This window comes from Mustela lutreola, chromosome 12 (assembly GCF_030435805.1).
Source record: "Mustela lutreola isolate mMusLut2 chromosome 12, mMusLut2.pri, whole genome shotgun sequence".
NCBI classification, from domain to species: Eukaryota; Metazoa; Chordata; class Mammalia; order Carnivora; family Mustelidae; genus Mustela; species Mustela lutreola.
The window spans coordinates 20211843-20226600 of NC_081301.1; the positions used below are offsets into that span (position 1 = coordinate 20211843).

At 38.0% G+C, this 14758-nt stretch overlaps 1 protein-coding gene across 4 annotated transcripts in view; it reads left to right on the forward strand.

The window, feature by feature from the left end:
* Positions 1-14758, forward strand: part of FKBP15 (FKBP prolyl isomerase family member 15) — a 55259-nt gene that overhangs the window by 16171 nt on the left and 24330 nt on the right. For 3 of the 4 annotated variants that reach the window (XM_059142033.1, XM_059142034.1, XM_059142035.1), the window contains exons 5-12: positions 1610-1684; positions 2014-2112; positions 3713-3862; positions 4924-4992; positions 6605-6751; positions 9912-10054; positions 10717-10774; positions 13255-13362. In XM_059142033.1, the coding sequence (XP_058998016.1) occupies positions 1610-1684; positions 2014-2112; positions 3713-3862; positions 4924-4992; positions 6605-6751; positions 9912-10054; positions 10717-10774; positions 13255-13362 (849 nt within the window). The remainder of the gene's footprint in view (positions 1-1609; positions 1685-2013; positions 2113-3712; positions 3863-4923; positions 4993-6604; positions 6752-9911; positions 10055-10716; positions 10775-13254; positions 13363-14758) is intronic. The other variant, XM_059142036.1, reaches the window with a different exon arrangement.

A 14758-nucleotide genomic window follows, 5' to 3' on the forward strand; every position in this document is an offset into this window, starting at 1 on the left:
AATAATGAACTCCCAGAAACCCATTCTTGGGCTCTAAGAGTTATTAATCTTATTTCATCTAAATTCTAGCCTGTCTTCCTTCTTCTGCTCAGATTATTTTGACTGTATCTCCAGCATACAATATGTAAATACTTCAGTGTATATCCCAAGGATTTTTTTCCTAACATAACCATTATGTAATTATCACCTTAAAAAACCGCATTTTTTTTTTATCTCATTCACTGCCAGCTAGTGTTCAGATTTACCTGATTGTCTCCTTTTTTTTTTTTTTTTTAACAGTCTAATAAGGTCTATACATTGTAATTGGTTGCCATGTCCCTTAAATCTTTCATTCTCCCATCCAGAGGTAAATAATGTCTAGTTGTCCCTGATTTTGTCACATAGTAGCCACCCGTGATTATTATCTGGATATATTAATTCATTAGGAGTTGCCATTTGGATTTTAAAAATCTGGTATCAGGACTTCACCACCCTTCACCACGTAAGAGGTAGTAGGTGGTGGCGGGCAGCAGTTCCCACTGCAACAATTATAAAAAAGATAAATTGCAAAAATTATATTTTTAAGCTCACTGGAGAGCTGTGGACATGATGAGGACTAGATGAACTAAAATTTCAAAGGGAAAAGCCATTGAGCTATTTCCTTCCCTTGGTTCTTTCACTGATACGATGCCTAGGAGGGGACTAAGAAGCAGATATGGCCCAATGAAAGAAGCTACTGGTCAAAAGAGACGCCGACAAAAACTAGAGGAGCTCTAAGCCCAAGATTGGTTTTTGCCCGTGGGACATTCGCAGAGTTCTGGGAAACCACTTTTTTGTGGTTTTAATGTACCTTATGACTAATGATGTTGAGCATCTTTTCATGTATGTGTTGGCCATTTGTAGATCTCTTGTCACCCTCATACCAGTGAAAACACCAACAAAATAATTGCTAATTACGGTAAAGAAGTAAGTAAGGCCAAGATGAGAGGAGATGAAAATGGATAGTGAGAAGATAGAATTTAAAACCTAAGCTTTACAGAGAAAGATAACTATCATATGATCTCCCTGATATGAGGAAGTGGTGATGCAACATGGGGGCTTAAGTGGGTACGAGAAGAATAAATGAAAGAAGATGGGATTGGGAGGGAGACAAACCATAAGTGACTCTTAATCTCACAAAACAAACTGAGGGTTGCTGGGGGGAGGGGGTTTGGGAGAAGGGGGTGGTATTATGGACATTGGGGAGGGTATGTGTTTTGGTGAGTGCTGTGAAGTGTGTAAACCTGGTGATTCACAGACCTGTACCCCTGGGGATAAAAATATATGTTTATAAAAAATAAAAAATTATATTAAAAAAAAAAAAAGAAAGAAACACACAGAGGCAGCTTATATGTTATAAGTATTAGAAAACAAAGACTAGAGTTTCCTATGCTAATACAATAGGGTTTTAAAAAAAAAGAAAAAAAAAAAAAAAAAAAACACCTAAGCTTTAAGGGATCAAGTGAGTTTTGAGTTTTATGCCTCTTGGAAGCATAACCCCTGACATCTTACTGCTGATTTTCTATTTCCTTTTAACTTTAGTTTTTTTTTTTTTTTTTTCCCCGCCCCGGCCCACCTTTATTGAGTACAGTATAAGATTCTTCTTTATATCAGTCAACAGCAGTCAGTTACTGTTGCCAGGATTCATCTGAACTTTGAGCTAATGGTAAGACTTCCCACGTTGGAATCATCAGCTCCTTTGGGATGGGTTTATAGGAGAGATTGGTCTGTGTGTACCTGGTGGGAATTAAATCTACTGCTTCTGGCTCTAGACATCAGAGTGGATCTCTTAACAGAGCCTCTCAAAAAGGTCTCTTGGAAGCATTCTGGGAAATGAACCAAAGGATGGTTGTTGGAGGGTGGGAGGGAAGGAGGAAATTTCCTGTATCTCTCTGGCTCTTCCTGAATCAGGGCCCTTCTCTTTGAGTTTAAGCAGTCAGATTTTTGTGCTCTGCTGATGTCATTGAGTTACCCCAACATTTCTCCTTTCCCCAGGTTCGGCCCAATAACTATAGCACCTTTTATGATGACCAGAGACAAAACTGGTCCATCATGTTTGAGTCCGAAAAGGCTGCTGTGGAGTTCAATAAACAGGTAATACTGACTTATTCTTCCTGTGAAAGGCCTGGATTTCCCTTGATTTTAGGAAACTGTATGGAAAATTCACAACCTGCTTTGTTTTGTTAGAGACAAGCATTAAAAGCCCACTAAATCTGTCACTTGAGCTAATTATATTTCAAGGAAATAATAGGAATACTTACTGAAATTGCTTAAAAATGAGACTTTAAGAGAAAAAAGGCTTAAACAGACTTCTTTAAAACACTTTCCACTTCATAAATTATTTTAAGGAATAAATAAAACTATCTTTTAAAAAGTGTTTTAAAAGAATTTTTATAAAGTTAAATGATCCTTACAGAACATTAAGAAAAGCATTTTTTACAAAATTCACTTGAAATCTTACTGCTCGAGGTAACCACTATTAATATGTTTCCTTTTTTCTATGTGTAGTGTACATTAGTAGGTATACCCCTTTAAGAGTTCAATATCTTGCTATATATATTTTAACGATGTTTATGTCTTTCCCCACCATATGAAAAATTACTTGGAAACATTTTGAAAGTTGCATAGTGTAAATGCTCCTTAATTTATTTAACTTTTCCCTTGCTTTTAGACATTTAGATTGCTTTCTGTCTGAAATAAATACTGTAGCAAGCATTGTTGTGTATAATTCCATGCCCTTTTTTTCCCCCTCTGATCATTTCCTTGGGCTAAATTTCTAGAAGTGGAAGGTTGGGTCAGAGAGTCCAAATATTTCTTGGTTCTGTAGACAGTTTGGCATACTGCTTTTCAGAAAGATAATGCTATTTCACGTTCCTCTTTTCTCTCACTATACCTTTTCTAACATTTAGAATTATCTTTTTTTTTTTTTTAGTCTTATTTGCTTGGTAAAAAAATGACATCTCATTGTTTTAGGTAGCATTTATTTGATTACAATAATAAAACTTTTCTTTTAAGATGAGTAGCAAATTTGTAATGTAGACCATGTTAAAAAATTGACAGTAAAGTAAGACTTCACGAAGATGTGTTTAACTCTTGTCCAAGATTTGTGCTAAGATGATCTAAGTCTGTAGGTGGTGGACATGCAAATCTGAGAATGTAGCGTGGTTTTATAAAGGGCCTTTTATTTCTAGTTTATTGTCTTTAGAAATGACTTCTGAAATTGTTCTAGAAGTTCTCCTTTCTTTCATGGGTTCCCAAGCAATGAAAGGTAAAATCCTTAAAGTCATGCTAGCTAATGGTTGTTGGGTACTTACTCTTATTTGCCAGGCACTGTGCCAAGGACTCTGTATTAGCTCAATCTTCATAACTACCCAAGTAAATATGCAGAGTTTTTAATCTCCATTTTACAAAATACCTATATGAAATAAGGTTCACAGAAGTTAAGTTATTTGGCCGAGGTCACAAGTTAATAAGTGGCAGTGCCCAGATCTATACCCAGACAATCTGACTCCAAAGCCTTACTGTTAGGCACTTTGATTCCTGGCAAGATTGTTGACTTTGGATTGGCTTACTTCTAAACATGTAATCAATTTCGTTAGTGGATACCACTGTTTAGAAAAGAGCATTAGCAACAATGGAGGGAATATTTACTGAGCTTGAACTAAGTTAATGCTGCTGTGATTTCATCTCGCAGGTGTGCATTGCCAAGTGCAACAGCAGCCCCTCCCTAGATGCAGTGCTCTCCCAGGACCTCATTGTAGCAGAAGGCCCTGCTGTAGATGTTGGAGATTCTTTGGAAGTGGCCTATACAAGCTGGCTCTTACAGAATCATGTGCTGGGCCAGGTAAGGAAATGCAGCCTGCAAGTTCATTTGTAATTGAAATAGCACGAGGACTAACGTAAGGTGTTACTGCTGTGAATTGCTGCTGTTGGCAAATAGAAATCTTTTAGGAACCCTGCTTTGACTGCTTTTGGGGCATAGTCATCAAATGCTGACAGGTGAAATCTGCTCAGTGCTACTTTGTCTCTTCCATTTAGAATGGAAACCAGTTTCCCAAGTATCATTTTTGGTAATTGTTCATGTGTATATCTTTTTTTTTTTTTTTTAAGATCTTATTTATTTATTTGAGAGAGAGATAGTGAGACAGAGCATGAGCGGGGAGAAGGTCAGAGATAGAAGCAGACTCCCCGCGGAGCTGGGATCCTGATGCAGGACTTGATCCCAGGACCCCAGGATCATGACCTGAGTTGAAGGCAGTTGGCTAACCAGCTGAGCCACCCAGGCGCCCCTGTTCATGTGTATATCTTGTCCTCCTATATCAATTTTAAACTTAAATTTATTCTTATGGGATTAGGTCTTAAAACTTCTTTTTAGAATTTCCTCACAGTTGTTTATTTTCTGTATGATAGATACTATAAATAGAGTGCACTTTTGTGTTTTATTATCCTTAAGTTCTCAAAAGCAGTATGATATAGAAAGAACTTTAGACTATGAGTCAAAAAAATGTACATTCAGGTCCCAATTTAGCCATGATGTGAGTGAGCCTTTCTCTTCAGGTATTTTCAGAACCTCCCCCATTAGGTGCCTGGGTGGCTCAGTGGGTTAAAGCCTCAGGTCATGATCCCAGGCCCTGCATCGGGCTCTCTGCTCAGCAGGGAGCCTGCTTCCTCTTCTTTCTCTCCCTGCCTCTCTGCCTACTTGTGATCTCTGTCTGTTAAACAAATAAATAAAATCTTAAAAAAAAATAAACCTCCCTCTTCACCCCCCAACAGTATTTTGACATTCCTTATTCCAGGAATACTGTGCTAATCTGATATTAATACTGTAGTAATCTGTATTAACTATTACATGGTTACTATTATTTTTAAAATCGACTGACCTTATTTACTTTGATCAAATTGCAGGTTTTGGACTCTACTGCTAACAAAGATAAGCTGCTTCGCCTGAAATTGGGATCAGGCAAAGTCATCAAGGTACTGGCTCAACTGTGTTCTTATATGTCGTTATCACTTGTGATTAATTTGTAAAATTTCTAACCTGGGTGTATTTTCTGAGTCTGGTAAGGCTTGGTTAAAAAGTAGGAGGAGAAAATTTTTTACATTACTTAGGAATTTTTACCTATGAGAATATATTGAATCCTTACTCTTTCTTTTTCATTGTGTGACTGTGAGGAAATTATTAAATATTTTGCATAGCCTAAAAGGGGAAGAGATTAAACTGTTCCTTCTAGAATTGTATCATAATGGGTGACTCTTAGCTGTCTGAGTTGCTTTGAATCAGCACTTCCCAGTCATTTTGGGAAGCAGCTACCACAGAGCAAGAGGAGCACTGGGATTGGAGTCTGAGAGCTTGACTTCATGTTGTGAAGCTTTTCTTTACCAGCTGTGCAAGTGCTTTATAGAATATAGAGTATTTTACACATGTGGGGTATCACTGTGTTAGGACGTGTTGAAGCACTCATTGGAAAAAATCCTCATTGCCATTTTGCATGACAGAAAGATTTTCTTCATAGTTTTATTTATGCCTCCTCATCCCAGAATCTTTTGGAGACTGCCTCCTGTAGATCAGAGGGGTGAATGTATAATCTTTAAAGCTACACTGATCTGGTGTTGCATCTTGGCTTAACAGTTTCTCTGATCTTCAGTGAGTTGCTTCACTTCTGTAAGCCTCGGTTTTCTTGCCTGTAAAATGGAGATAATGCTCCTAACCTTATGAGGTTATTTTAGGGGTAAGCCTCAGTTTTCTTGCCTGTAAAATGGAGATAATGCTCCTAATGCTTGGAGATAATGCTTAAAAATGAGACTTTAAGAGAAAAAAGGCTTAAACAGACTTCTTTAAAACACTTTCCACTTCATAAATTATTTTAAGGAATAAATAAAACTATCTTTTAAAAAGTGTTTTAAAAGAATTTTTATAAAGTTAAATGATCCTTACAGAACATTTAGAAAAGCATTTTTTACAAAATTCACTTGAAATCTTACTGCTCGAGGTAACCACTATTAATATGTTTCCTTTTTTCTATGTGTAGTGTACATAAGTAGGTATACCCTTTTAAGAGTTCAATATCTTGCTATATATATTTTAACGATGTTTATGTCTTTCCCCACCACATGAAAAATTACTTGGAAACATTTTGAAAGTTGCATAGTGTAAATGCTCCTTAATTTATTTAACTTTTCCCTTGCTTTTAGACATTTAGATTGCTTTAGATAACCTTATGAGGTTATTTTAGGGGTTAAACAACATAATGTAAATAAAGCACGTGCCAGAGTACTTGGGAAATGTATTTAATGAATGGTAGCTTTTATTTCTCTTTTAATACCATTGTCCTCTCATCTAATTTCTCTCATCACCCAAGATAAGCATATTTCATCTAACCCTGGATATGCTGGCTTTTACAAGTGAATAGCAGCAGTATTCTAGATATTCTTGTAACCAACGGGAGATTATAGTTGAATTTCATGTCTCTCAAGAGGTCTAAACCTGAAACTGCGGAGGAGAGGAGCCTAATATCTGGGTCTTTATCTTGTCTTACGAGGAAGACTTGTGTCCTCATGAGCTTTTCCTCTTCTCTGATTCCTGAAGGCCTGGGAGGATGGGATGCTGGGCATGAGAAAAGGAGGGAAGCGGTTGCTTGTCATCCCTCCAGCCTGTGCTGCTGGCTCTGAAGGACTAATAGGATGGACCCAGTCGCTGGACTCGATCCTGGTGTATGAGGTGGAGATTAGGCGGGTGAGTGAAATTGTGCTGTTTTGTGTTTGATGAGTCCTTTTTGCCTTTAGGTAAAATGAATAAATAAATATCTTTGAAAAAACAAATTCAAGGACTTTTTTTTAAGCAGAAATGGTATAGTTGGAAAGGGCAACGGAATCTAAAGACTACGGTTTACGTCAGTCCTGTTGCTCTATTTAGAGTTTAGAAGAGGTGGTGACTAAACAAATCACTTTGCTACACTGACCTTTTTTTTCCTGTCTGTGAAAGAGTGATTCCTACCCAATGCACTTGCCTTGTGCCTTAGTAATTCCATGGCTATAAATGTATTATATTACTGTATTCACATAAGTATGCAGAGGTATTTGTATGTAGACAGAGATACATCATTTCCTCCCTCTTCCACATTATTTGTAATAGCAAAAACTTAAATAGCCATCATTAAACAACTGATTAAGTTATGGTCTTTCACGGAGTAGACCTTTATGCAGTTTTTACAGAATATCCAAAATCTATTGTTAAGTGAAAAAAGCAAGTCGCAAATCAGTACAGATAGTATGATCTCTTGTGTGTGTATACAAATACATGTAAACATACAAAAATACTTACATATAATAAGGTATAAATATATTTACACAGTTGTACACATATACCTATGCATTTATCTATACAGATAGATACATATATGCTTATATTTTCATAGAATATTTCCAAAAGCATTAGAAATTCGAGGGGCGCCTGGGTGACTCAGTGGATTAAGCCTCTGCCTTCGGCTCAGGTCATGGTCTCAGGGTCCTGGGATCAAACCCCGCATCGGGCTCTCTGCTCAGCAGGGAGCCTGCTTCCTCCTCTATCTCATCCTACTTGTAATCTCTCTCTCTCTCTCTGTCAAATAAATAAATAAAGTCTTTTTAAAAAAAAAATTAAAAAGTGTGCTTGGGTGGCTCGGTGGGTTAAAGCCTCTGCCTTTGGCTCAGTCGTGATCACAGGGCCCTGGGATCGAGCCCCACATAAGGCTCTCTGCTCAGCAGGGAGCCTGCTTCCTTCTCTCTCTCTCTCTCTTTCTGCCTGCCTCTCTGCCTACTTACGATCTCTGTCAAATAAATAGATTAAAAAATCTTTGAAAAAATTTTTTAAAAAACAGCTTTATCTGGGGAATGGTAATGAATTCAGAAACTTTTTCTTTTTTACATTCTCCTTATTTTCCATTAAAAAAACAATATCAAGAGGATGTATAGTTTTCTACAATAAAATTTGTAATGAATTGTGGTTAAATAAATTAATGCCTCCCTCTAAAAAAAAGACTTTGTTTGCTTTACACTGTATGTATTAGGTCCAAATGTGATAGTAGTTGTGCCTATAAACTACAAAATACAATACAGAAAATAAATAGTATAGTTATCTTTATTGTGGCTGTTATACCTGCTGCAGTCAGTGATATACTTTTCTTCTTAATGACTCTTTCCTAATTATACACCCTTATCTCTGCTGGGTCATTCCAACCTTCTTTTACTCATGCGCTTTTAGATGCCTTTTTCACAGCTTTTATATTTTGTCTCAATTTTCCACTGAGTTTGAGGAATTCGTGATTGGTTTTAGATAACAAACCAATTTGAATCCATCAAGACTGGCATTTTATAACCATAGGGAAAAATATGTCACTGCAAATGGCAAGATGTCATTCTTTTTTATGGCTGAGTAATATTCCATTGTATATATGCACCAGATCTTTTTTTTTTTTAATTTTTAATTTTAATTAACATATAATGTATTATTAGCCCCAGGGGTACAGATCTGTGAATCGCCAGGTTTACACACTTCACAGTACTCACCACAGCACTTACCTTCCCCAGTGTCCATAACTCAGCCACTCTCTCGCTAACCCCCTCCCCCAGGCAACCCTCAGTTTGTTTTGTGAGATTAAGAGTCTGTTATGGAAAAAAAGAGGCTCTTATGTGCACCACATCTTCTTCATCCATTCGTCAATTGATGGACACTATGGGCTGCTTCCATAGTTTGATTGTTGTTTTAGATTTCTTTTTTTTTAATTTGAGAGCATACATGAGAGAGAGTACAAGCTAGAGGGAAGGGCAGAAAGAGAGGGACAAGCATGCTCCCTGCCAAACATGGACCCCCATGACCTGAGCCAAAGGCAGGTGCTTATCCATCTGAGCCACCCAGGCGCCCCTTGGCCATTGTTAACAAATTGACATGCTTATTAAAGTCACCCAGCTGCTACAGAATAATACCCAGAGTGATGAGTGTCAGGAGAACGTTATACACTGCTTGTAGAGTATAGAGTAGTTCATCCTTTGTGGTTTGAAATTTAGTGGTATATATCAAAAGTCTTAAAAATGAACATACTTGGGGCACCTGGGTGGCTCAGTGGGTTAAGCCGCTGCCTTCGGCTCGGGTCATGATCTCAGGGTCCTGGGGTCGAGTCCCGCATCGGGCTCTCTGCTCAGCGGGGAGCTTGCTTCCCCTCTCTCTCTCTGTCTGCCTCTCCATCTACTTGTGATTTCTCTCTATCAAATAAATAAAATCTTTAAAAAAAAAAAAAATGAACATACTTTTCTCCCAACTATTTAATTTCTTGGAATTTATACTTTGGAAATGATTATGTGCAAGGATATAGATGGAAATTTATTGAAGTATTATTCGTAATGTGACAGGAAAATTAGGAATGAACTGGGTATCTAACAACCAGGAATTGGCAAAATATATTTTGTAGCAGCATAGGTATTTAAGACTTCTGTTCTCAAAATCTTTTTGAGAGTATTTCCTGTAGATGATGGCAGGTATGGGCATGACCCTTGAAATGAGATATAATGTTCAGTAGTTACTAATGCTGTTGTAGATTAATAATTTAGTAATATGGACATATGTTACTAAGTGGGTGAGCAAAGCTAGTCACAAAACAGTATGACCCTTTTTAATAAAAAATACACAGGCACACACATAGATATAAATGTGAAATACTGCATCCCAAATTCTAGCAGTGTTGTTGTATCGTGGTTAGATTGCGGGTGATTATTTTTGTTGGCTTATCTACATTTTCTGATTTGCTGCAAGGGAACAGGTAATGACTTATGTAGTGAAGAATAAGGAAAAGAAAGGGCAGTGGAAAGCACAAGGTGCCTTTTTTGTAGCCTGTTCCAACTGTGGTTGATCGCTCCCCTAGGTCAAGTTTGCCAGAGATTCTGGCTCTGACGGGCACAGCGTTAGTTCCCGGGATTCTGCGGCCCCTTCTCCCATACCAGGTGCTGATGGCCTCTCTGCAGACCCTGTTGTATCACCACCCACATCAGTGCCTTTCAAATCAGGGTAAGATCCTGGAGTTTTTTGTTTGTTTGTTTTTTTTAAAGACAGAGAGAGAGCACAAGCAGGGGGAGCAGCAGGTCAAGGGAAAGGGATAAGCAGGCTCCCTGGGGGACTTGATCCCAGGACCCTGGGATCGGACCTGAGCCAAAGGCAGACGCTCAACCACCTGAGCCACCCAGGCACCCCAGACCCTGGAGTTGTATCATGCTCTTTTATTGTCCATAAAAATTTCCTTAGAGGGATTCTAAAATTGGGAAGGTTGAACACTAAAATAATTTTAAATAATTGGGAAAAAATGAGATGAAAGAAATGGGGAAAATGCTAGCATCAAGATTTTTCTGACGAGGGATTAACATTCATAGTCTTTAAATGAGGTGTGTATGAATACTTGTTGAGCTCTGGAAGAAAACTGGGTAAAAGGCATAAACATAAAATACATACCGAAGGAATAAAATATAAATAATAAGAGTTTGAATGGAAAATTACTCATTTTCACAGCTTTCAGAGATGAATGCAAACTGAAGAATGGTTATGATTCTGTTTTGCAACCATTGAATCAGCAAACATTTTCAAAAACAATTTATTTTTCTAGCATAATCGGGACTTATGATTATAGATTTGGGATTTTTTTTTTTTACCTCAGCATATATCTTACTTGGTTTCAGGGAGCCAGCCCTTCGTAGCAAATCTAACTCCCTCAGTGAACAGCTTACAGCAAATACGGTGAGTATACAAATTTGTCTCCCTTACTCTTAATCTACTGAGAAGGTTTCTTGTGCCTTGGGATAGGGTAGGTTAGACACCCCCCCCCCAAAAAAAATCTACTTTATTGATATCTTCTTCCTGGGGAGTTATTATAAATTGAATGGGCTTCTGCATGGGCTTATCTGGGTTCAAATCTTCATTCTTGTAAATTTGTGGCCTCTAATTTTCTGATCCTCTGCTTCTTCATTATTAAAATAGAAATAATACTCACAGCCCCTTTTGTTAGGGTTCTTGTGATATGTTTGCAGAGCACTAAGCTTAGAGCTTACGTAAAGTAGGACTTCACTAAGGAAGATTTTTATCCTCAAGAGATATTTTTGAGATTTAAATGAAATAACGTGTGGAGTTTTTAGTATCATGTCTGGCATATTGCAAGAGCTCAGTTAACATTAGCTCTTACTATTACCATAATTACTGCTAACACTACATACTTCACACTTTGGTTTTCTTGGATGGGTTGTGCACTAATTCACCAACTAGCTGACTGTGAATTGGTCTCTGTGTTTATTTCCCTAACTGTAAGATGGGAAGACTAGCATACAGTTGTAGTAAAATTAGGATTTGAATGCCTTTGGGAGCATGTGCACTGTACTTTCCTGCTGCGCTGCCGGGTTCAGGAAAGCATCTGAGTTTGCTGTGGGAGTGTGAGATGAAAGCCTGTGGCCTTCACCTACCGTGTTGGGAAACAGGATAACTGCTTGGAGTGAAATTGGTGATTACTTTCTCTCTAGCCCTAGTTTACTTGTTTATATTCAGCCCAAGGCAGGAATTATTAAGCAAATAATTGATGTAGTATGTGTAAAAAGTGATCTCTGAAACCTGGAAGGTTAAGCCAAAGAATCAAGAAAATTAAAAAACTGTAATCTCAGATCTTTGAACAGTCACAAAATATGTTTAGTATTGGTTCTATGATACTTTTATACAGAGCTACTTTGTCGCCTGTTTTTAAGCTTCAGTTGCTTCCAGTGGACTAGTGGTCTCCAACCTTTTTTAAAATTTTCTTTTATCTTTTTAAAGTTTTTTTTAATTGAAGCAAAACTCACTATCCTTTTTTTTTCTTTTTACATTTAAGTTTTTATTTTTTGTTTTGAGGAGGTAATTACATTCATAAGGCTCAGTTATTAAAACTATATGACAGGGAATACATTGAAAAGACTCACTGTCAAACCTACCTTTGTGTACCCCATCCCATCTCACTCTCCTTTTAGGTAACTGCTTTTGTTAGTTTCATTTGTATTCTTTCAGTGTTTCTTTATGCAGATGGAAGCAGATAGGAATGTATATTTTATTTCTGCCTCCTTTCATAAAATATAGCATAGTATATATATATTATCTACCATGCCTTTTACATATTACAGTATATACAACAATATCTTTCCATGTTAGTGTACTGAAAGCTCCCTCTTTCTTCTTTTTTTCCTGTAGATTGCAGTATGCCATTGTGTGTGGTTTATGTAACTAGTCCTCTTTTGATGAACGCAGCTTTCTTTGATTATGTGCTTCCAATCAGACGAGGAAGAATAAACACATACTCCCAGTGTATCTGTCTATTTATAAATTATATTTATAAAGTATTGTCCATCCCTGTAAATAAGCTTAATGTCTTATATTTACCACAGCTTAGAGATAATTCCAAAATAGAGGTTATGGTCATCTCTCTTGTTTTAAAGATTTATTTATTTTTTTGGGAGAGCACGTGTGCACTGCACCCACAAAGGTGTGGGGAGGGTCAGAGGGAGAGAATCTTCAAGCAGACTCCCCACTGAACGTGGAGCCCAACATAGGGCTCTATCTCAAAACCCATGAGATCAAGACCTGAGCCGAAATCAAGTCAGATGCATAACTGACTGAGCCACCCAGCTTCCCATGATCATTTCTTTTATACCCAGTAGATCAACATGTACACCCTTGGGGGTATGTACTCTCCACTCTGAAAGCTACACTTTGGACCAGTTAATGGATATAGATGCCTCTAGCACAGGGGCTATTGAGAGCAGTGCCAAGTCAGAGCAGAATGAACCTGAATTTGGAACAAAGAGCTCCTGTTTCCTTTTTTCCCCAAATCGCTTCTGAATATCTATCTGCTGAATTGCTCCCACTGTTTCCAGAGGGTACTGTCATGTAAGATGCCTCCCTCCCTTGTTCTGTACTTAGTTTTTCATCTGTGTAAAATGAGACAAATTATGCCTGCTGGGGAGACTTGATTGAAATGAAGCAATACATATGGAACCACTTTGTCCATTCCAACATATAGGGAATTATTTGTACTGTTATTATTAATTGTGACCCAAGAACTCGTTAATTCTCATTTTGTCGAAGAAACGGTTTCAAATCGATACAGCAGGGGGACTAGTGGAAGGGTTTGATGGCAGAGCCAAAGACTGAGCTAAAGGATTGAGCCTTGATTAGAGTGATTCTTGTGACTTTCCTTTTTTTAGAATCCTGATACAGTCAAAGCTAAGTTGATCTCTCGGATGGCTAAAATGGGCCAGCCCATGCTCCCCATCCTTCCACCACAGCTGGATTCCAATGATTCAGAAATCGAGGTATGACCCCTGGGCTCTGTTAAATGAATAGTGAAGACACTTCTACATTATGTTATGTTCTTTTGGTTAAGAGTTCTACTTTTTCTGCCTGTAACCCAGAATCATCATATAGAAAGCTTTACTTAAAATGGTACATATGTTTCCACTGTGACTAGCACTTCCCCTGAGAAATGGAAGCAATCCCCCACATCTGCCTCAAGAATGGGGGTTAAGTAGTCCATATAGCCTTTACTAGACTCTCTACTGTCAGTATAAACCACATGTTAGGCAGCATGGGGCCTAACCTGTAAAAGATGCTCAATTCGTATTTGTTGTTTCAATGTTTAGATTCTCTTGGGAAATGTTGGTCTTCCCACTGATGTTACCTCTTACTAAAGATGGCACTGTATTGTCTTCTTGAGTTTGTATGTGCTATGATTGTTTTGAAGATCAGAAATTATATTGCAGTGAAATCTATCAGTTTTTTCCCTTTGTTTTTTGCTTTTGACATTATGCTTAAAAAGCCTTCTTACTTTCAGGTATTATAAACATCCCATGTGTTTTCTAAAAATATTATTATTTCATATTTATTTTATTTATTTTTTTTTTAAAGATTTTATTTATTTATTTGACAGACAGAGATCACAAGTAGGCAGAGAGGCAGTCAGAGAGAGAGGAGGAAGCAGGCTCCCTGCTGAGCAGAGAGCCCGATGCGGGGCTCGATCCCAGGACCCTGAGATCATGACCTGAGCCGAAGGCAGAGGCTTAACCCACTGAGCCACCCAGGCACCCCTATTTCATATTTAGATGTAAAATTTTAATCCATATGGAATTTGATGCATGATATGAAGTAGCTCAGTTTTTTTTTTTTTTTAAGATTCTATTTATTTGACAGAGATCACAAGCAGGCAGAGAGGCAGGCAGAGAGAGAGTGAAGGAAGCAGGCTCCCTGCTGAGCAGAGAGCCCGACGCAAGGTTCGAACCCAGGACCCCAAGATCACGACCCAAGCCGAAGGCAGAGGCCTAACCCACTGAGCCACCCAGGCACATCTATGAAGTAGCTCAGTTTTTTTTTTTTTTTTAAGATTTATTTATTTATTTATTTGACACAGAGAGATTACAAGTAGGCAGAGAGGCAGGCAGAGAGAGAGAGGAGGAAGCAGGCTCCCTGCCGAGCAGAGAGCCCGATGCGGGACTCGATCCCAGGACCCTGAGATCATGACCTGAGCCGAAGGCAGCGGCTTAACCCACTGAGCCACCCAGGCGCCCTGAAGTAGCTCAGTTTTAACTTAGTTCTTTTCCCATTGGTTTTTAGTTACTTAATGAGTAAAATCATCCTCTCAGTTGAATTGAAACACTTCACAGAGATTAATAGAGATTGATTTTTAGGATTCTTTGACTTTGATGTAAAACAAAA